Source organism: Monodon monoceros, unplaced genomic scaffold (assembly GCF_005190385.1).
Source record: "Monodon monoceros isolate NGI ecotype Baffin Bay Population unplaced genomic scaffold, NGI_Narwhal_1 Super_Scaffold_2, whole genome shotgun sequence".
NCBI lineage: Eukaryota > Metazoa > Chordata > Mammalia > Artiodactyla > Monodontidae > Monodon > Monodon monoceros.
Window position 1 is genome coordinate 89,132,925 of NW_021703776.1, and position 22,418 is coordinate 89,155,342.

At 42.7% G+C, this 22,418-nt stretch overlaps 1 protein-coding gene across 1 annotated transcript in view; it reads right to left on the reverse strand.

The window, feature by feature from the left end:
* Positions 1–22,418, reverse strand: part of DGKI (diacylglycerol kinase iota) — a 445,841-nt gene that overhangs the window by 3,373 nt on the left and 420,050 nt on the right. The window contains exons 30-33 of the mRNA XM_029234512.1: positions 20,091–20,128; positions 16,406–16,526; positions 2,705–2,741; positions 942–1,041 (exon numbers count right to left, since the gene is read on the reverse strand). Of these exons, the coding sequence (XP_029090345.1) occupies positions 942–1,041; positions 2,705–2,741; positions 16,406–16,526; positions 20,091–20,128 (296 nt within the window). The remainder of the gene's footprint in view (positions 1–941; positions 1,042–2,704; positions 2,742–16,405; positions 16,527–20,090; positions 20,129–22,418) is intronic.

Genomic DNA, 22,418 nt, shown 5'->3' on the forward strand with positions numbered 1-22,418 from the left:
TGCAGTTGGAGGAGACCCCAGGGTGAAGACTGCATATAAGTAGGGGCTCATCACTTAAATGAATCTAATGGGGCTGAAGTCATCAGTAGGCTTCTAAGTAATTTGTCTCTGTTTCTTGGCTGCATTCACTGACCCCAAACTTAGGTTATTTAGTACCCACTTAATGAAATCCTCATCTACATATTAAAATTCTTCTCTGTAACCTTCTACAGTTAAGTGGCTTGTCCTTTCTTGGAGCCTACCCAGGGTGCTTTAAAACCCTCAGAGCTGACCATGATCATGACCTCAGATCATCACAGAGAAGTCCTCTGTGGGGTTGATCTTCTGTATGAACTCTTCTCTCTGCCCATCTCTTTCCCATGGGCTGCAGTTCTCGGTCAACAGCACTAAGCTTCAGCTCCTCCTTTACTCCAGCTTTGACCCTTTCCTTGGGTGCTCTCTGTAAACCGGAGCAATTCATGGTGCAGCCTGATCTCCCATCCTGGGAGCGACTGGTCATCACTTTGGCACCCATATATGGGGCCACATAACTCATGGGTTTTAAGCTATTCTGGATTAAGTAGCTGAAGGAGAAATTCCAAAGGGGCTTCTCAGTAGCCAGGCCACTATCTTTTGCACCTGGTCCCGACCCTTCTAGTGCTTTGCACCTCACCCTCTCCACACTTGGCTGCTGGCAGCCAGCAGAAGAAGCCCAAAGTCCAAAGGTCAACGCGTTCAGAGGTCTATAAGTCCCTTAGGCAAGCACACACCCTCCCTTTGTGCTTATACATTTAAACTGCAGTTTCTCTAAATGAAACACTTCATTTTTTTCCTCCTTTTTCCAAAGCCCCAGGCACTTCCATAAGTACAGAAAGGATGCCTTTGCTACGGGCACAAGTGAAGGCAATGGTGCCAGAGATCTTGCCCCGTGGGAGGATGCTTGCACTCACTCATCAAGTTACCTTGGAGTCCGTCTTTCTCAGAGATGCTCCTGCATCCACCAGAAGCTGGCACACAGCCCGGTTCCGCTGGCAAGCTGCCTTGTGCAGTGCGGTCTCACCCCTAAATCAAAGATGAAATGAGAAAAGGGTTGGAGGCAGGAGCGAGAGTAGGGTAGAGGCAGCAGGGAGGCAGCAGGGAGGGAAGTGAGGGTAGCATCCTCCCCCTGCTGCTCATGTTCTGTGCCCCTCGGCCGCTTTCCCTATCATCTGTGGGTGAGACCACGGCTGCAGGGCATGGCCAGGGGAGGTAGGTGAGGGGCTTAGTCATCCACTAACCCTAATATCTGACTCCAGCCTCTTCTTCAAACAGTGTTGGCTGGTCAAGTAGGCTGAGTGATTTTGTTTTAAGCGACTACTGTCTGATTTAATTAATACCCAATGGCCCTATGAAATAGACTGATGGGTGTAGATGTGTCTGAACAGTGTGGAGCCACTCTCTCTGTGTAGTCATGTGGGCAGGGCAGGAGCCACCTAGATGGTGCACACACAGGAGCAGCGATGGAGGACCACAGCACAGTGCTTGGTAGACCATCTGGCCCCGGGAGGAGTATCTCCTGGAAACCCAACTTCAAAGACCCAGGAGATACCCACTCTGCTCTACCTGCTGATTCCTGGTGAGTGGCAGGAGGGGGACAGCCACAGAAGATACCTGGGAGGGATGGTAAGACTCTGGGAGGGTTCCGCAACCACAGCTGCCCCACTGGGCAGCAGGTCAGCCATCAGTATGGGGAACAGTCAAGGCAAAGTGGCTATTTCCCCCACCCCCACAGGCAGTACAGGGAGGAGGACATTCCCATTCTGAGTCTGAAATTGAAAAGACACTTAATGCCAAAGTGTTTATGGAAAATCAAATGCGGTCCTTAGGCAAACTGGGGTGAGTGATAACCTTGCCAATGGGATTTGCGGTACGTGGACAAACTCTGTGTAGCAAGGGACAGTTTCTCCCTTGTCAGTAAATCCTGGTTAAATCCTTCCTACTTGTCCTCCTCCATCTCTCCTTAGCCCCTCCCCACACTCCACCCTGCCCACTCTTTATCCCTTTTCAAATTTCACTGGCGTTCTTTAGAGGCTCAACATGGCTTCCAGGGTTAAATGCTTAGCTTTTCTTGTCTCTGTTTGGGGAATAGTAGCTATTTTGGCGCCTGGGAATGAGAAAGTTGAAAACATTATCAGTCTGGCAACCATCCACAGAGCTGGTGACTTTCTCAACCAGGGTTTCTCTTCTGAAGCACAAAACATGGAAATGGTTGGAGGTACTATGTTCTTGGTTCTCCAGTGGTTGTATAACTTGTCCCATCTAGACTCAGCACAGAGAACTTGTTTCACTATACAAAAAGGATGCCTTAGGGCATTAGGGCTTACTTTTCTTATAAACCTCACTTGAGGAGGAGGAAATGTGATGGGTAATTAAGAGGTAAGTGCATTAATTTAGACTTCTCTGTAGTTCAAGGTGCATCAAAGCAGAAGTACCTCACTTGAAGGAAGTTCTAAATGATGACCAGCAACAGCTACATGTGCAATCATCATGACAGGTGCCATCTATTTTTATTGTGTATTCTTTGATTTAGAAGATTAGCCCTGCACAGTTATAAATACAACTGAAAGTAGACACTTCTTATCGCTGACATTACAATTATCAATTGTATGCCCTAGAGGCTACATTCTTTCCCTAGATATGTTCTCAAGAAGATAATCTAGACCACATAATGTAAGGCAACACTCACGTTTCGCTGTCTGCCATATCCAATAACTCATAAGGTCCTAAAGAAGAGGAAAGCAAGATGTCCATCAAAAATAGTTCAAAAACTAACCATTAACAAAAAATTATAGTCACAGAATTAAAATGCCTTGGGAAGCTGAATAAGAAAGAGTATTTGGTGACAGGGATAATAAGACCACCTCCCTTCCAAAAGAGAAAGGATCCCTCCACCTATCCCCCATCAATCTCTCAATCATCACCAGGCAGTATGTACAGAATGGGAGATAAAAATAATGATATGGCCTCTGCCTTCAAGAAGCTTTCAAACAAGTTGAAGAATAGAATAAATGAAAAATAATCAAGTGCCTACCTAGTGGGGGGAAGGGAGAATCAGATGGACTTTAAAGACCATTTTTCATTCTCCAGCAGCAGGTGGTTTGGGATGTAATCTTATTTAGTATAGCATGAAAGCTATGAGACCATATTATTAAGTGTCCCTTTCTCTGACATAACACAGCAAATTACACTAAGTCAAGATATTAACCAGTCCAACCTCTTTGTTTTAGAAATGGGGTAAAATTCTATTTTTCATGAGATTTCCCTTCCAAAATCTGGAAGAAATGTTATATATAAACATCAAATGATTATAGATGCTTGATCAGGAATTAAAATGTTCTGTGCTTGCACATTCACAATTTCTCATTTGTTCACTAATTTATTCATTCAACCTGCAAACACTGCTAGGAATGTTCACCTTTCCCCCCAACCCTTCACACAATTCCTTACCTGCAGGTATCAGCTGACACAGATTTTCTCCACAAAGCCCTCTATCTCCCCACTCCTAATACTGCATTAAATGTCATTCCTTTGTGTTACCTTACTTTGTGCACTAACCCCATTTCCTAAAATGGTGGGGGGTGGGGGTAATAATAATTAATCGTCCAAATTGAGACTATCCCTGACAAGTAGGTATATATGATCACCTTACCAATCACTCATGACACTTGTCAAGCCATGTTAAAATCACCTGCTGACTTGTCTCTCTCCACAACTAGACTCTGGAAAACCCCTTGAAGTTGTGGCCAATGTCTTGTCCACTGTGTCTTTCCTTGGTGACTGGCATGGAGCCTGGTGCCAAGCAGAGGCTTAAATGTTTGGTTGAATTAATGAATAAATGTGTTTGGAAGGGTCAAACACAGCTCTAGGTATTGAGCACTGTAAACTTTAGAAGTATGATCCTGGTGATTTGCTCTCCATATGGGCAGATATCATTATCATTGAGCATTTATTTATGTAACTAACTACTTATTACATAATTAGAAGACAGTCAGTCCTAACATCATCTTCCCTAACTATGAAAGTCATTGGTCAGACACTGATGAAAGAAACTGAAGATGACATGAACAGATGGAAAGATACACCATGTTCTTGGATTGGAAGAATCAATATTGTTAAATGACTATACTACCCAAGGCAATCTACAGATTCAGTGCAATCCCTATGAAATTACCAATGGCATTTTTCACAGAACTAGAACAAAAATTTTACAGTTTGTATGGAAATAAAAAAGACTCCGAATAGCCAAAGCAATTTTGAGAAAGAAGAGCAGAGCTGGAGGAATCAGGCTCCCTGACTTCAGACTATACTACCAAGCTACAGTAATCAAAACAGTTTAGTACTGGCACAAAAACAGACCAGGATAAGTTCAATGGCACAGGATAGAAAGCCCAGAAATAAACCCACGCACCTATGGTCAATTAATCTATGACAAAGGAGGCAAGAATATACAATGGAGAAAAGACTCTCTTCAATAAGAGGTGCTGGGAAAACTGGACAGCTACATGTAAACGCTTGAAATTAGAACATTCTCTAATACCATATACAAACATAAACTCAAAATGGATCAAAGACCTAAATGTAAGAACAGATACTATAAAACTCCTAAAGGGAAACATAGGCAGGACACTCTTTGACATAAATTACAGCAATAGCTTTTTGGATCTGTCTCCTAGAGTAATGGAAACAAAAACAAAAACAAATGAGCCCTAATTAAACTTAAAAGCTTTTGCACAGCAAAGGAAACCATAAACAAAATGAAAAGACAACCTCCAGAATGGGAGAAAATATTTGCAAACAATAAGACCGACGGGATTAATTTCCAAAATATACAAATAACTCATACAGCTCAATATCAAAAAACAATCCAATCAAAAAATTGGCAGAAGATATAAACAGACATTTCTCCAAAGATGACAAATGGCCAACAAGCACATGAAAAAATGTTCAACATTGCTAATTATTAGAAAAATGCAAGTCAAAACTACAGTGAGGGGCTTCCCTGGTGGCTCAGTGGTTGAGAGTCCGCCTGCTGCTGCAGGGGACACGGGTTCGTGCCCCAGTTTGGGAAGATCCCACATGCCGCGGAGTGGCTGGGCCCATAAGCCATGGACGCTGAGCCTGCGTGTCCGGAGCCTGTGCTCCGCAACGGGAGAGGCCACAACAGTGAGAGGCCTGTGTACCGGGGGCGGGAAACTACAGTGAGGTATCACCTCACACTGGTCAGAATGGCCATCATTAAAAAGTCTACAAATAACAAATGCTGAAGAGGGTGTGGAGTAAAAGGAACCCTCTTGCACTGTTAATGGGAATGTAAATTGGTACAGCCACTGTGGAGAACAGTATGGAGGTTCCTTTTTTTTTTTTTTTTTTTTTTTTGCGGTATGCGGGCCTCTCACTGCTGTGGCCTCTCCCGTTGCAGAGCACAGGCTCTGGACGCACAGGCTTAGCGGCCACGGCTCACAGGCCCAGCCACTCCGCGGCATGTGGGATCTTCCCGGACCGGGGCACGAACCCGTGTCCCCTGCATCGGCAGGCGGACTCCCAACCACTGCACCACCAGGGAAGCCTGGAGGTTTTTTTTTTTTTTTTTTTTTTGGAGGTTCCTTAGAAAACTAAAAATAGAGCTACTGTGTGATCCTGCAACCCCACTCCTGGGCATGTATCCAGAGAAAACTGTAATTTGAAAAAATACATGCACCCCAGTATTGTACTATTTACAATAACCAAGACATGGAAGCATTCTAAATGTCCATCTAGAGATGAATGGATAAAGAAGATATGGTACATATATACAATGGAATGCTACTGAGCCATACAAAAGGATGAAATAATGCCATTGGCAGCAATTGGCAGCAAAATGGATGGACTTAGCGATTAAGTGAAGTCAGACAGAGAACGACAAATGCCATATGATATCACTTATATGTGTAATCTAAAAAAAGAGATACAAATGAACTTATTTATAAAACAGAAACAGACTCAGAGATATAGAAAACAAGCTTATGGTTACCAAAGGGGAACGGGGTGGGAGGGATAAATTAGGAATTTGGGAGTAAACTATACATGCTGCTGTATATAAAACAGGTAAACAACAAGGACCTACTGTATAGCACAGGGAACTACACTCAGTATTTTGTAATAACCTATATGGAAAAAGAATCTGAAAAAGAATATACATATATATATATATGTATGTATGTATAACCGAATCACTTTGCTGTACACCTGAAACTAGCACAAAGTTGTAAATCAACTAAATTTTAATAAAAAATAAAGAGAAAAAAGAAAATGTTCTGTGTACTGAACATCAAAAAAAAGAATGAAATGTCATTTGCAGCAACATGAATGGACGTAGAGATGATTATACTGAGTGAAGTAAGTCAGACAGAGAAAGACAAACATACGATATTGCTTATACATGGAATCTAAAAAAAAAAAAGATACAAATGAACTTATTTACGGAACAGAAATAGACCCACAGACATAGAAAACAAACTTATGGTTACCAAAGGGGAAAGGGGGCAGGGAGGGATAAATTAGGAGTTTGGTATTAACATATATATACTACTATATATAAAAGAGATAACAAACAAGGACCTACTGTATAGCACAAGGAACTCTACTCAATATTTTGTAATATTGAAAAAGAACATATGTAGAGAGATATATAGATATATATCTGGATCACTGTGCTGTATACCTAAAACTAACACAATATTGTAAATCAACTATATTTCAATTAAAAAAAAATGTCATTGGGTCAAGGAGAAAGGGGACTTTCACAATCCTCCTGGTCATCCAGGAGCTAAATCGCCAACTGTACCTCCTCTCTTTCCCATCTACTGGTCATCAAGGCTGGGTGAATCTTCTCTTGCACTGTCTGTCCTATTTGTTGCTCCTACGTGTCCTATTTGACAAATAAGCTTCCTAAAAGGTCTCTGTCAGGAACATATTAGCATGCAGGACTGTCACTAAGAAAACATAAAAAAGATCTTGCAACATCCAGATTTCCAGGTTTTAAATTCATCATACGTCCCGTGTCACCCCAGGTATTTCAACATTGAAGCTCACGGTCTTTCACTTGGAACTACCCTTCCTCAGTTTGTTCTCAGGGCTCCATTGCTTTTGCATAAGCTAAACTGATAGCTGCACAATCACCCAAATGTTTCTCAGGCTCTCCCAGCTGTGAGAGCTTGCTCTCTCCAATCTTGCTACCCAGAGAGGGATTTTCTACTCACACACCTAAATCTTACACATTCTTTGCAGACCAGTCTGTGAAAAGGTCCTCTGAAAAGGCCACCTTTAACAGATGGAATCAACCTGTCTTCTCTTTGACAAAAGGAATCAATCAACAGAAGAACTCCCATAATACTTACTGGAGTCTACCCTTGTACTATGTGTTTGCTTTTCAAATGTATGCCTCATCTCCTTAAATAAATTATTCTACATCTTTTAAATGTAAGAACACTTGGATTATTTTTCGTATCCTTCTAGCGTGTTCCCTATTTTACAGGTTCAACGAGGATTCAGTTCATTCATTTTTGTTCCTCAGTCCTGTGATTCTAACGAAACATGAATGATAATCCACCCCCTCCCCGCCCTGTACCCCCTGAAGTGCCAAGCAGTCCAGCACAGTGATTAAGAGTGAGGGTTCTGGAGCTGAACCTCCTTGGTTTCAAATTCCAGCTGTATCTTCCACTCACTAGATCTTGGGCAAGTTCATTTCATTTCTCAGCCTCTTGACTGTCACACATGTAAATCAGGATTAATAATAATATTTATCTCGCAGGTTTGTTATGAGGTTTCGTAAGTTAATACAAAAGAATGTGCTTAAAACAGTAGCTGGGACACTACATGAAATGCCTAAAGTTTAGGTATAATTAAGTGTCCTACTCTCTGACATAACACAGCAGGTTACACGAAGTCAAGATACTGGAATATCAATGAGGGAAGGAGATATAAAAGGGTGCCTTGGCTCCCACTTACATTTGAAGTAAGTATTGACTCCAATTCTGTGTCCTGAGAACCAGTCCTCCAGGCCTATTCAATGGCTGATGAGGTATTGATGGGGCTTCCTCCACAAGGTCAGGAGCAAGAAGGCTTACGGTGCCCAATGGTCCTTTCAGAAAGCTCTTTCAGCAAAGCCACTCATTTTGAAAGGAATTCCAAGAACACGAGCAGCCTGGCCTCACCAGTGTCTGTTCCCATTGTTACTGATAATTGTGTAACTGAGCAGGACCTTCCCGGGACAGATCCCTCCTCCCATGTCCTCTGCTGTAGCTCCTCTCTGGAGTACCTAGACAATAGTATCTGACGCACGCTTCCTGAGTTGTTTTACACATGCTAAATCCACCACCAAATAGAAAACGTTAACTACTTGTTGATCATGAGCCCCCAGACCTACCGGCACCTAAGGATTGATAATGTTAACCCCGGGACACCGCCCTGTTACCTCACCATCAGCCAATCAGAGAATCGTGCATAAGCTGATCACATACCCTGTAACGCCCCTCCCTCGCCTTGCCTTTAAAAATACTTTGCTGAAACCCTTTGACGAGTCCAGGGTTTTGGGGCACGAGCCACCTGTTCTCCTTGCTTGGCCCTGCAATAAGCCTTTCTCTGCTCCAAACGCCAATGTTTCGGTTTGTTTGGCCTCACTGTGCGTCGGGCACACACGAACGTGTGTTTGGTAACAACTGCACAAAATTTTTAGGCAACAGGGGCCTTGTCTCAGTTCCTCCTTTCCTCAGCACTGTCACTTGGTGCTCTCAGAGCCGCACCCACAGTGGGTCCATGGACTCTGGGGTCCACGCCTCCATGCAGTGAGAGGATGCTGAAGCAGTTTAATCTGTGCTAAAATGGCAAGGATCTGACACTCTGAAAGTGGGACAAGGAAGAGAAAGAAGCTTGTTCCTCAACTTTCTGACAAGAATCACTATAAATGAAGCCAACCCAGAAGGATTCCAGAGCTGATCATCTAATCTGCGAGTCAGGCACGCCTGGAGCTGTTTATTGTCTCCCCCTCCCCCTTTAATCCCCTGCAGCTGACAGAGATGAGAAAAAGAGCTGCTGATACTAAAACAAGATCCTTTTGCTCTTAATAGCCAAAGAAACTTCAGTTAAAGGTTTCAGGAACAGCTCTGGAAAGATGGACTTAATTAACTGATAGCAAGAAGGGGCTGCAGAAGAGAAAAGGAGAGGAGGAGTGACTGCCAGGTGGAGCCTGAGACAAAGCTGTGGTTTCCCTCCCTATTTGTGTCTTCAGTGACCTATAGGGAGCTACTCTTACTAGTACAGCATGCTGTCTAATAGGGCACTGTGTGGGTTAGTAGCATTGGTTAAGATTTGGAGGTGGAGGTGTAGCCACAGAAATAAAAACAATCAACAAAGACCATAAAAATTTTCCCTTGAAAGAAAAATACATGTGAAAAAATAGCAACTATGGTTTTTGGAAAAGTTAACTTTAGTCTCACTCATAAGGGAGAGAACAGGAGAAAGAGAAAACATAAAGATGATGGAATTCCTTCAATATATACCAATGGGGAACATTTGGGTTTGGGCTTACTTTGTATTTCATGAATACATATATCCTGATTGTGGATACCACGCATTTCCCCTAAGGAGTTTGAAGGAATGCCATTAAGCTGTCAGCAGAGAATTCCCGATTGTTCCCTGAATATAAAGGGAACTCTTGGCTGTCTGTCCCTCCCAGGATTTACTAAAATATCCACACTCCATTCTGTAGCTAACCTGCACCGGAAGATGACTGTTGAATCTCCACGGAGGGGATGTGGGTACAAATTTCTCCATGAAATTTTCATAAGATGATCACTGCCCTTCTGCAGCCCTGTACCAGTTGTCACTAGAACACTGCATATGATACTCATTTCAAACCACCCTGTGCTGTGGTTGTTTATCCATGCTTCATTTCCCTCGCTGGGTTTTAGGAATATGGAAGGCAGAAGCCAATCTCATATTATGGATGAATTTTGGCAAGTCACCTAACTTTACTACCCTTCAGTTTTTACCACCTGTCAAATAGAGATAAGAGAACTTACCTTGTAGGACTGTTGTAAGAATTAAATGTATGAATACATGTAAAGCATTCAGAACAGTAAAGATGAGCAGTGATTATTACTATAACATTTTTCTTCACAAGTGCATGGGACTGGGCTTCCCTGGTGGCGCAATGGATAAGAATCCACCTGCCAATGCAGGGGACACAGGTTCGATCCCTGGTCTGGGAAGATCCCACATGCCGTGGAGCAGCTAAGCCCGAGCGCCACAACTACTGAGCCTGTGCTCTAGAGCCCGTGAGCCACAACTACTGAAGCCCGTGTGCCTAGAACCCGTGCTCCGCAACAAGAGAAGCCACCGCAACGAGAAGCCCACGCACTGCAACAAAGAGTAGCCACCATTCTCCACAACTAGAGAAAGCCCGCGCGCAGCAACGAAGACCCAATGCAGCCAAAAATAAATAAAAATTAAAAAAAAAAAAGTGCATGGGACAGAATTTTTGAATGAATGAAACATTTAAAAATCCACTTGGACCCTGGCCAATATATTTTTTTTCTCAGAAAGAGATCCATAAGTGGAACATGGATTAAAAAAAAAAAAGCTATGCTATATGAGAAATGGTCTGAAAAATAAGGGAAAGAAAAATACATTGTGGGGAATACACATCAGTATTCCCTGCTGAAGGCCAGGGAAGCTTTTCTTGCTTCGAAGAGAAGCAAAACTTCACAAACCTCCCAACATGAAAAAGTGAGCAGCATGGTAAGTAGTCAGACCTTCCAGATTTCAAGTTTGCTGCCCAGTCAGTGCTCATCCCATAGGTTCTTCCACTGAACTGATGCAATTTTATCATCGATCCTGCACTTGTATTATATATGATGTGTCTTTTGTCACTTGCATCCTTTAATTTGCTTCCCACACCGAGGCATCCAAATCCCCTTTGCTATTCCTACCAACTCCCCGTGGCCTCTCTCTCTCTCTCTCTCTCCGGACCTCATTTCCCATTAGTCTCCCTGACGCTGCCAGCAGACCATTCCAAATCCTCCTCTGCTCCAGGACAAAAGCTGCACAGATGTGGGGAGAGCTGGCACTGGGAACTCTTAACAGCACCATCATCCTGTCCCAGCAGGATGGTGGTCGTTTCTCTCGGGGACCAGAGGCAGAAAAAGGGGGGGGGGTGAAAAAAAGAAAAGAAAGACTGAAGGCAGAAAAAGAGGGAAGACAAAATAAGCCATTGAAATCAGAAAGGAAATGCATGAGTGAGATTTCTATCAGGAAACACAGTAGGGGGCAGAGGGGTGGGAGCTGGGAGAATAAAAACAAAAGAGCAAAATGTGCCGGGGTGGGGGGCTGGGGTAAAAGACTAAAACACCATAAAAGTCTCTCGAAGGGCTAACACTAGGGAGGAGGGAGTGGGCAAAAGCATGGCTGAAAGGAGTTGAAAAGCTGGCGCCGCCGGGGGGTGGGCGGGGGTCTCTCAGCTGGAATCCCTCCACATCCTCCTCTCTCCACCTTGTCCCTGTGGAATTCTTAAGCTCGCTCCCTCCTCCGTTCTCTTTTCAACCCTCCCAATGCCCAAATTCCAGTTTTTCATAAAGGAAAGCAGCATGTCGTGTATTTGAGAGAAGAAGTCCCAAAGAAGATGCGGGAAGAGAAAAATTCAAGCCTCCTGTGGCTTTTCAGAAATAACCACAGGTCCCGTGCCCCCCAGCCCCTCAGCCTGGATTTAAAAGAGCTCTGAGAAGAGAACTTGGTTGCTGAATGCGGTGTCTGGGAGAATGACTAATCTCTCACGACTCCCGTTCAGAGGGCGGCGTGCTCCTGATTGCGGACCCCACTGCTCAGCGTCAATAAACGGTGGAGAAGAGGGCAAAGCAGAGGGGAGAGAGGGGCTCCCTGGAGTACGGATGCAGAAAGCAAACAAGCCGTATCAGTCATGAGCCTTGAAAAAGGCCCACTGATTTCTCAGGACCCTTGTCGTTAAAGGCATCTTTACAGGCAGGTCTTTGAACAGTTTTTAGGATTTATATAATATGAAGACATAAAATTTTCAAAACTAAAACTTCAAGAGGTTTGCAGCAACTGAGATTATTAGGAGGGGCATCTCTTGACCTTTGGCACAGTGGAAAATTTGTATTCATTAGTTTTTTTATTTACATGAATTCAAACTGATCAGACCCACCCACTCTGCAAACCTAATGCTAATTTACAAACAACGATGCCAGTCTGGTAGAAATCCCCGAATCCCAGCCTCACAGAGGCATCTTCGCAAAGGATATTTTCCGTCAGATCAGGGGAATTTCAGAGTCATCATCATTGTTAAATTAGGCAAGACTATATTCACTGAGCAGAGATCACATTAAGGTGATTACAGAGAAAGGGTCATGTTTTCTGTGTTCCTGTCCCCGACTTCAAGAACACGATCATTTAAATGAGTTTCTGTAATTGAAATGAGATGAATAGTTCTGCAGAGATAGTTTCCAATTCTAAAGGCACAGGTTTATAAAATTATATCAGCAACTAAAGATATTAAAACAAATGACAACAGAAATAGTTGAGCCAAAGTGCTTAGCTCTTAAGGAACATGGAGAATTAGGCTGACAACGTCAAAAGATTTTACATCCGTGTTCCTGAATAACTAGAGATAATGAGGTTGATGTTAAGAATGAAATTGACCATGCCTATCAGGTTGATAAATACTAATTTTAGTAAAAATCAACTGCAATTCAGTTTCTATTATTTGACTGCAGTACTAAAAGGTTAAAAATTGCCACCCATCAATATACAGTGATCCTTAGAATGTAGATCATAGTAAGACTTTATTTTCAAACAGAAGAGATGGATTTTGCTTCATGGTCTCCAGTCTTTCCCCCCATGTATCTACTGGCCAACTGGAGACCCTGGTGAGGCAGACACAGTGACCATGAGAACTGTTTGCCTGTGAGTGACGTTGAGGTGATTACAAAAATGTCAAGTGTTTTCTCATTAGTATAAATATTAAACCAACTAATTTACAAAAGCTAACCCAAAAAATTAGGAAAATAAGCTTCCCCCTACCCCAAGTTCCTAACAAATTCCTTGTGTCCTTCAGTTTTGACACAGAGAGCTGTATCACATTATTCACTGCAAAAGACACCTGGGATCAGAGAGAAACTAGTTTAGTATTGGAATGTCAGGCTTTGATCAGAGCACTAAGAGATTTGCCAGCTGCATTTCATGCCAGAGAGAGTGTGTGTGGACTGATCTATGGCTGAGGTTAGAAACTCCAAGTCTTATGAGCTTGAGTTACAGGGGCTTTTAAAGACCGTCTTAAGGGAGTAGAAAGAGAAGTTGGGGGGGGTGTGAAAATCCTTGGTGTTAGAGCTATGTCATCTCAGGCCTCATCATTCAAGTCCCTGGGGAGACCCAGCTGAGAAGAGGATTTTTGGTTTTGTTTTTAGTGTAATTATGTCCCAGATATTGCATGGGACATACTTAATGCTTAAAAAAAAAGTTATTGTTGTCTTGTATTTTTATTTGCTAAATATTGCAGCCTTGGCTTAGGACCCTGAACCAAAGGAAAATATAAAAGCAGAGCTCCAGGGAATTCCAAGTGAGTCAGTAGTTCAGGATATTGAGAAGGGAGGGTCATCATTTTCAACTGAAGAAGACAGAGTAAGGGAGCGGGGTAGATTAACTACGGCCATTAATTATAAAGCAGAGGGGTCTATTTCCCCACCCCTTGAGTTGGGGCTGGCTCTGTGACTTGTTTTAGCTGGCAGAATGCCACAGAGATGAGGCAGACTTCTCCAGCCTGGCCTCAGAATGTCTGGCAGCTTCCATCCTCACCCTCCAGGAACCCGAGGACCATCATGCCATGCAGAAGCCTGGGATGAAGGTCCAGGTGTAGAGAAAGGCTCAGGTGTCCCAGCCATCTCAGCTGAGAGCCCCGAACATGCGAGAGTCCATCCTAAATACAGACTCAGTCAAAACGGCAGCTCCCTGCAGCCTCATAGGTAAGACCAAGTGAGATACCAGCAGATCACTGATGCAGAGCGGATCGCAGAACCAGAGAAGGGAATGCTTGTTCTTCAGGAGAGGTAGAGAGGGGAGGAGAGAGAATCCCTAAGTTGCCTCATCACTCAAATAGACAGCCAGTGTCTCACCTAACTCTAGAGTGGTGTGTGGGTATGTGGGCAAACAATCTCATCGGGTAAAGGGCAAACTAGGAGGGAAGGATGGAGAATGATCAAGACGACAGCCACCAGGAGTACTTGCACCTGAGCTAGAGGCAAACAAAGTGACAGCATATATCTAAAGTTCACCTGAACTTTGTACAGTAGAAATCCTGAGATCTTTTCTATGAAGAGAAAAATAACCATGGAAGCTTTGTGACCTTTATGCACTGTCTGTGGGGCTGGGTTCTAATATTTGGTTCTGCCTGTCACAAGCTTTTGGAAGAGTCACGATAAGGAAGAGGAAACACCTATGATGTGTGTTGTTGGGGGCGGGGCGGAGGTGGGAGAGGCAAGCAGAATTGACGCCACCAATGCTTTCGCAAGTCTTGCCCAAAGAGGAATGCTTTAATTGCCGGGGGCAGAATGGTCAGGTGAGTAGGAGGCAGAATATGCACACCCCAGACACAGCACCGGAAATATATCTAGGCTTTCCCGGGCAGACAGGCTTGGGATTATCCAACCTAGACTACCAGGGGGAAAGAAAGCCTCTAATGACGACCATCCTACTTTAACTCCCTTTTCCTCTTCCCAAACCACTCTTTCCACCATAATTCAGGCCAAGGGTTCAAGCGAACGCTCCATGGTGAGAAGGTACTGAAGACAAAGCAAGGTGAGTCTAACGTGACTGACAGTCTAATACTTACCTTACAACGTCCTTGTAAAGATTAAATGATAGGATGTGCTCAGTATAAACACATGGCATATAACCCATGCTTGAGAAATGGTAGCTATGTTATCTATTTGTGGCTTTACAATAGGACTTAAGGCATCTACATACAACTGCTTTAAATTTTATGATGCATATGCTTATATATTTTTTTAGCCTGCAACTGCTTGATAACAGTGACTATATTTTGTTTTTGTGTGTGTGCTGGTCTATAACAGGTAGTTCCTGTGAAGTACTCCACAAATATTTGATGAATGAATGAATGAATGAATGGAATAAGACATGTTTGCTGAATTGCATAAAAAGAGGAATAAAAAGGAATGTGAATCAGACATAGAAAACAAACTTATGGTTACCAAAGGGGGAAGGGCAGGGGAGGGATCAATTGGGAGTTTGGGATTAACAGATACACACTACTGTATATAAAATAGATAAAACAATAAGGACCTGCTGTATAGCACAGGGAACTATACTCAATATCTTGTAATAACCCATAACAGAAAAGAATCTGAAAAAGACTAGATATATGTTTATATGTATAAATGAATCACTTTGCTGTATACCTGAAACTAACACATTGTAAATCAACTATACTTCAATTTTAAAAAAAAAGGGAATGTGAATGTGAATATGCTTACTGTTTACAACCTAAATATGATACAATGAGGGTAGGCCACAGGCTCAATGCTAGGGCTCACAGAAAATCTTCCAGGATCTCTGTGTACCTGTATCTAGCAGAGCTAGAGACCCCTCAAAAACAGCCAAGCCAGGGAGATGTTTCCCCCTTCTTTCCTATTTTTCAGTCCTAGAAACACTATAAACGTGGGAAGCTGAAAGTATGGTCAACATTTGATATTCCTCTCATGTGTTTGTGCCTCTAAAGGACTATCAGAGGTACATGCTAAAGTACATAATCTATAACACCAAATTACAAACCCAGTTAGGACACCGTCCAGGAGGTGAACATGGCCGGCCACAGAGGACACGAGAGTACCAGATGTTTTCAAAGAGAATAAAGTGTGACTTGAGTTGAAAAGATGAATGAGACTCAAACAGAAAAAAAAAAGGGGGGGGTGGGGACTAGAAAGATGGAAAAAAAATATGCTCATTACTCCTCAGAATGATCAGCTATAAATATGGATTAGGTACCTGGTCCCAACTAGTTCGCTTCCCAAAACATAAAAGCTCTTCCCAAAACAGTAAAGCACGCTATGCCAAGGCCACATTTGGTTTGTCTTCTAGTTTTTAATTAATCAGCCCCCAAATACCCTGCAAAGGCCTTGATATGAAAATTATTTGTTAATGGCTTGGTTAAGGTGACCTACATGTGTAAGGGATCTGGAATCCCAGCTCCCTCAAATAAGCAAGGAGAGTCAGCTAAAGTTGGAGAATATTTCCACCATTCTGAGGACTGCCTGGATGAAAGTCAACTTAGAAAACTCAGTCTATTTCATAGATAAATGATTCTTGGTTCGCTGTGCCTACTCACCGTGGTCAAGGATATATTTCACAATCTCCCCGTTGCCGGTTTTAGCTGCGTAGTGAAGGAGTGAACAGTGGTCTGGTCCCTGAATTAGCAGGCTGCCTCCATTTTTATAGCTTTCTATTAGCTGAAAAAGAGACACAGGAAAAGCAGCTCAGGCACAGTCCAGAACAAGGGAAACAGCTAACCGGTGATAAAATAAAACTAATGTAACAAACCACAAATGTCTCCATCCTCAGAGGACACAGAGAAAAGTCAAAGAGATGAAGTAACCATTCCTGGGTCTGTGTTATCACTCAAATAGATGGCCAGTGTCTCAGTTAACTCCAGAGAGGGTATGTGGGTACTGAACAGCCTAAGGAAATGGAAACATGCTAAATTACTTGTTCCTTTTCTGTTTTTTGTCTTTAACTTTTCTGGGCACTGGTCTCTGTCTCAAGGGAGTAAAGGGTGGAGAGAAGAATAAAAGATTCCCTATGCTGGCTCAGCGTTCTCTTGAGTGAAAGAACAATTAAGTCTATAGGCAGGAATAGCTTGATGTCTGGTAGCTAAGCTCCTTCCCCGTCCTTTAGTTTTTTCTCCAATCTCTAATGAGCCTAGCTACCGAGTACAGAAGCTGCTTCCCATTTTCCTGCATGCGCTCACAACACATATGCACACGGCAGACACAGGCACACCCATGTATGTCTCCTTCCTTCATCCAGATCTGCAGTCCAGCCTGCATGCCTTCTGCCCAACGTATACCCAACAAGGCTTGAGATGATCCATGGGATAAGAACCAGAAGGGTTCAGAGAATGTAGTAGTAGAAACCTAAAAGACTTCAAACGTGAGAACAGCCTGGAAAAATCAGATACTGCAGCCTGGGAATTAGGTGGCTAAATGAGGACACAGTCTAAGTTTGTGAAATACTGAACATTATAGAAAGTGTAACTGGATCTCCGTTCTCTACACTGCAGTATATCAGAACAAGAAGAGCCTTTCTGGAGCTTCTAAAAGGTAGTTTTAGGATAAGTAAGAATCAAATAACTCAGCAGGATATAAGCAAAAGGAATGTGTCTTCCACCAAGAAGTTAGATGGCAAGCATTATAAAAAATCAAACAACTCACAAGGTTAAAGAGAGTAAACTCACAGTTCACGTGTTCACTCAAAATCATAGAACCGCCACGTGTCAGATGCCAATGAAACAAAGATGAATACAACTCGGCCACTGGCCTCCAAGACCTTGCCGTCCATGGGGGAGACAGATGTGTAAAGAATTGCACAGAGACGGAGAAGAACCTGAGGAGGGTAGCACAGGGCACTCATAGGGGATGGAAAAAAGTCAGGAAAGACTTCCTAGGAAATTGATCAAAAAGGAGTCGTTGAATGGATGTAAGGAATCTATGGGGTTTTCATGCCTAAACTGTGAAGCAAAGGAACAGGAAGAAGTAGCTAATTGTCTTCCACAAAAATCGAAGAGAATCCTGTTCTGTTCAACTGTCTCGTCTCACAATGACACTTCCATTCTTTGTGGGCAGATCCACAGAGGATTTGGGCTCAAAAGAATAGCAGAGACCCAATCCATCAGCTGCCCTGATTCTGCCTTTCTGTGGTGTTTATAGACACTGTGAATGTTAAGTTAGTCCACGGGCATTTTATGCAGCCCAGTGTATAGGAGCCACTCATGACAACCTTCACACAGGGATGATCCTGGGTTTTCTGTTCTCGGCTCACTGGTGCACTGCCACCCCCCGCTCCCCACCCAACCTCTCTCTATCGCTCTCCATCCCTTACACACACACACACACACACACACACACACACAGTGTAATATTTAATATTTATTGTACTTTCTACATGGGATAGAAAAATGAAAGAAGATAGAGAAGAAAAAAGAAAAGGGGGAAAAAGTACTTGGGAAGGAAAAGAAAAAAAATGACAGAAAGAAAAGAATGAAAGAGAAAAACCCTAAGCCTTTATATTTTACCTCTCAGTAAATAAGGTGTTATTAAGTCATTTCTTAGTCATTTAGGAAATAATTACAACAGAGAATGAAATAAGACAACCAGCTGAATATACTGATTTCCCATCTCTCAAATAATTCTCTACTAAGTACCAAAAAAAAGTGTGGTAATACACCCAGGGACCTGGAAGATCTGTTGCCTAGACTGAAAGTATATACAAAATAAAATGAAAAGGTTTCAAATGTACAACAGTTTGCAAAATTTTCTGGTTTAGAAGCTCTGCAAGGGCAGGAATCAGGTCTTAACTCAGCCTCTCTTTCCCACAGAATCCACTATAAGGCCCTACAGGGAGTATAGGATAGTATTGGTTTAATCCACTGCTGGGAAATGGCACCGAACGCATAGGCACCCACACTGCTTAGACAGCACTTTCCTCTTGTGGGTAACAATTCCTAGTAACACTATGATCTGGACAGTGGCACAGGCACCATTCCCAGGATTATGTGTCTAAAGACGGCAGTTTATCAAGATGCTGGCAACCTTCTCACCATTTGTCTTCTGCTAGTAACCTGTTAAAACTGTAGCACAGAGATTTTGCAGTTTATTCAACAGATGTGCTTCAGAAGAACTTGTATACAAGGGCAGTGCTTCTCAGCTTTCTTTTAAGGCTTCTGGTTTCTCCATATGCAGTGGTGCCATACTCCACGAGTAAGGCAGAGTCTCTGCCCAGGAGCAGTTGTCGATATTACAGAACAGATCAGTGCCAGTGTGGGTTATACAGGGATATGTGGGCAGTCTAAGTCCTGATGCCTGAAAATAACTTGGGGCCAAATACAGCTTTTAGGGTATTCATAGATTATATTATATTTTATAACAAATATTTGCCTCCCCACTATGTTTAGCTACTAAAGAAACACAGATTAACACTATATTAATAAAACAGCTATCATTTTAGAGTCCCTGCTATGTAACAGGAACAGTCTTAAGAGCTTTACATGAATTTTACATTCAATCCTCACAATAAAGCAAAGAGAGGGGCAATGTGATTCCATTTTACAGATGAAGAAACTGAGGCACAGAGAGAATTAGGTAATTCCACAAAGTCACGTATACGGTGAATGGCAGAGCCAAGATCTGAACCCACACAGTCTGACTTCAGAATTCGCATTCACTCTAGAGGCAAGCAGTGACCACCTCCTTCCCTCTGAACTTCCCTCTGAACTAAATTCATCAGAAAACATGAGCACAAATCAAAATACTCGAGGCAGATCAGAGCATCTTCTTCTGATTCACTGTGATCCCCGAAGTTCAAAACTGTAATAATGTCGCAAGATGTAGGCTCTTGCCTAGAGAATGTATTTCTGGGTATTGTCCAGGTTATTCCTACAGATGCATTCATTTAAAGACCTATCTAAAAAGAAATCTTTAAACTTCAAATTTCAGAGAGGAGGAATTCCAAGCACTGTGAGGACTGCCTCCTGGGGACATGCATCGGTTGTATCTAGTCAAGGCAAATAGCGCAGTGCCTTTGCACAGACCCTTTGCTATTAGGAGATATAGAGATGCTGTGAAGACCCCTCTCATCCTCTCTTCTCAGTCCTCAAAAAGAGCATCCTTCCTCCTTCTAACCAGCTAGTACCAGGGGGATGAGAAACGATATACGGGATCATGAAAATTTGGTGAGAAATGATGTTGATTTAAAGTTCTTAAAGAATCACCAAAAGTTCTGGTAGGAAGATATCTTACCTTCATAAGATCACCAGCTATTACTGCCTGCAAAATTGCTGTGGAAGACAAAAGAGAGATGTCCCATTAGTAGAAGACCCTCTCATTAAAATATTATAAAGGGCTGGATCCGTATTTTGGAGACACAGTCTACATTTGGGGCAGGAACCAGGGGAGGACAAACATGCTGAAGGGTGAAATCTGGGAACAGACTAAGGCCTTCCCTTTAGCCCTTCCCTACCTGGGCACTCATCTCATACATCACTCTAGAGCCTACCTGAGACCCCTCCAGCCCAGGTACAGTAAAGAGAACATGAAATTTAGAGTCACACATATTGGATTCAAATCTTAGCCCTGACCCTTACAGGCTGTGGAATACTGGGCGAGTTCTTTAACCCCTCTGAGCCTCAGTTTCCACATCTGTAAAACAGCAAGTCTCAATTGTATAGGATCCTTCAAAGGATTAATTCAATCATCTAAATGTTCTTAACTCATCCACTGATGCAAAGTAGGTGCCTAATCATGATTGTTTCTGGTCCCTTCTTTCTAGTTCCCTCTACTTTGTCCTTTTGGGGTTCAAAAATCACTAGTAATTTTGTTTGTGTGTTTTATAATTATAAATAAATACCTACTGCTATGGAAAGAAGGACAAGAGACAGTAAAGAAGAAACACATATTTTGATTAGGTTCTGAAGAAGATAACCGTATATTTAGCATAAAATTCATTGGTGATTCTTATAGAAAGAACTCTAGAAGTCCTAGGTAACCTAAACTAATTGTAAGACTATGTAGCCGAGGGGAAAAATATATAAGTACCTGTGCCTTTCATGTGGGGTGCAGAAGAGGAATGAGAAAATATAACGGATAAAAGGGGGAAAGAATACATGAGTGTCTAATGACAATTATGGTTCCTAAAGGGAACATGTGTATTAGGTCGAAAATGGTCCCTTTAGAAGAATAAATACTTAGATTCTAAAACTGCTCAATAAAAAGATTGTTTTAAGGCTTTAAAGTCACCAAAAAAATTAGAAGATTTAAAATTTATTTTTCAAAGTGTCATTTTACTCTTCTTGTTTCAGAGTCTCTCATACAGAGTTAGCCAAAAATGTAGTATCAGGTATCAAAGTACATGGAGCCCTTGACCGTCACTGAACAAAGCCCTTGAAGCATTTATGATGAGCAGTTATGAGCCCTGGGTGACCAGAGGCAAAGGACCACAGGCATGTTAAACTCGTTCAATGGCCCAGGGCTGAGTGCCTTCCCTCAGACCAAAGCAGAAGCCTTGAAAACCTGTGGAAATGATGAGGGTTCCTTGGGCATAGGGGAGGAAGAAGAATGCAGGAAGAATAGAGAAAAAGGAAGAGCAGGAAAGAGAGGGAAGAATGTTTCTTTTCCATGACAAGCTGTAAGCAATCTGCTCTTTTCACCTCCCTTTGGCTCCCAGCACAATGCTCTTTGTACGCTATCAACGCACACCAATCAGTTGTTGAACTGATTGAAAAGAGAGCAAGGAGAAAAGGAGTGAGAAGGCAATGGAGATAAAAATGACAGAAAGGGAATTAATAAAACGTTATGCATCCAAAGAACCCAAGAAACGTGTCTCACTCCTCCTAGTATAGATGCGACACTGGGGTTCAGAGTGCAGTGACTCTCTCGGGGCGCAGAGCCAACGGTGGCCCCATCAGCACCGTAGTGCAGGTCCCTGTGACCAGTCCCAGCCTCTGTCCAGTGCCCTCTGGGAGGTCGCCCTGTAGAAGCTCTACTAGGCTCTGTGAGGCTTACGGAAAATGGAAGAGAATAGTCTAAAGGTTATCAAGCTTATAGTGTTGTGGAAAAGGCGCTGGATTGGAGTCTAATTCCAATCTCTATAATTTACTAGATATGTAAATTTAAGAAATCATCCAAACTTTTTGAACCAATTTTCTTATGTAAAATAAGGTTAACAGCTGCCCTGCTTAACCTCTCTGTAGTAAAGATGAAACCAAAAAAGTGCTTTATAAATAGGATAAGTTATATTGACAGAAGGGGTAGAGTACTTTTGTGACTATACGTAAGTACATGAAAGAGACATACAAACACTTCAGAAGGAGCCTGGCAATGAGGGTAAATTGGTGGTGGAGTCAAACAGACACCTCTCTGTTCATAGGTCCCATCAGAAGTGAGGCATGGATGAAGGAGCCAGTGGGATGGTTGGTGCTTCACCCCAAGATGTCAACTGTATCTCAGAGGACAGGGAGGGAGAGGCAGGGGAAAGTATGAGCAATTGCAGGTCTGGGAGAACGACTCAGTCTGGGCTTTTATACTGTAGGATGTTCTCTTGACTGAGGTAGAGTATCCATTTAGGAAAGA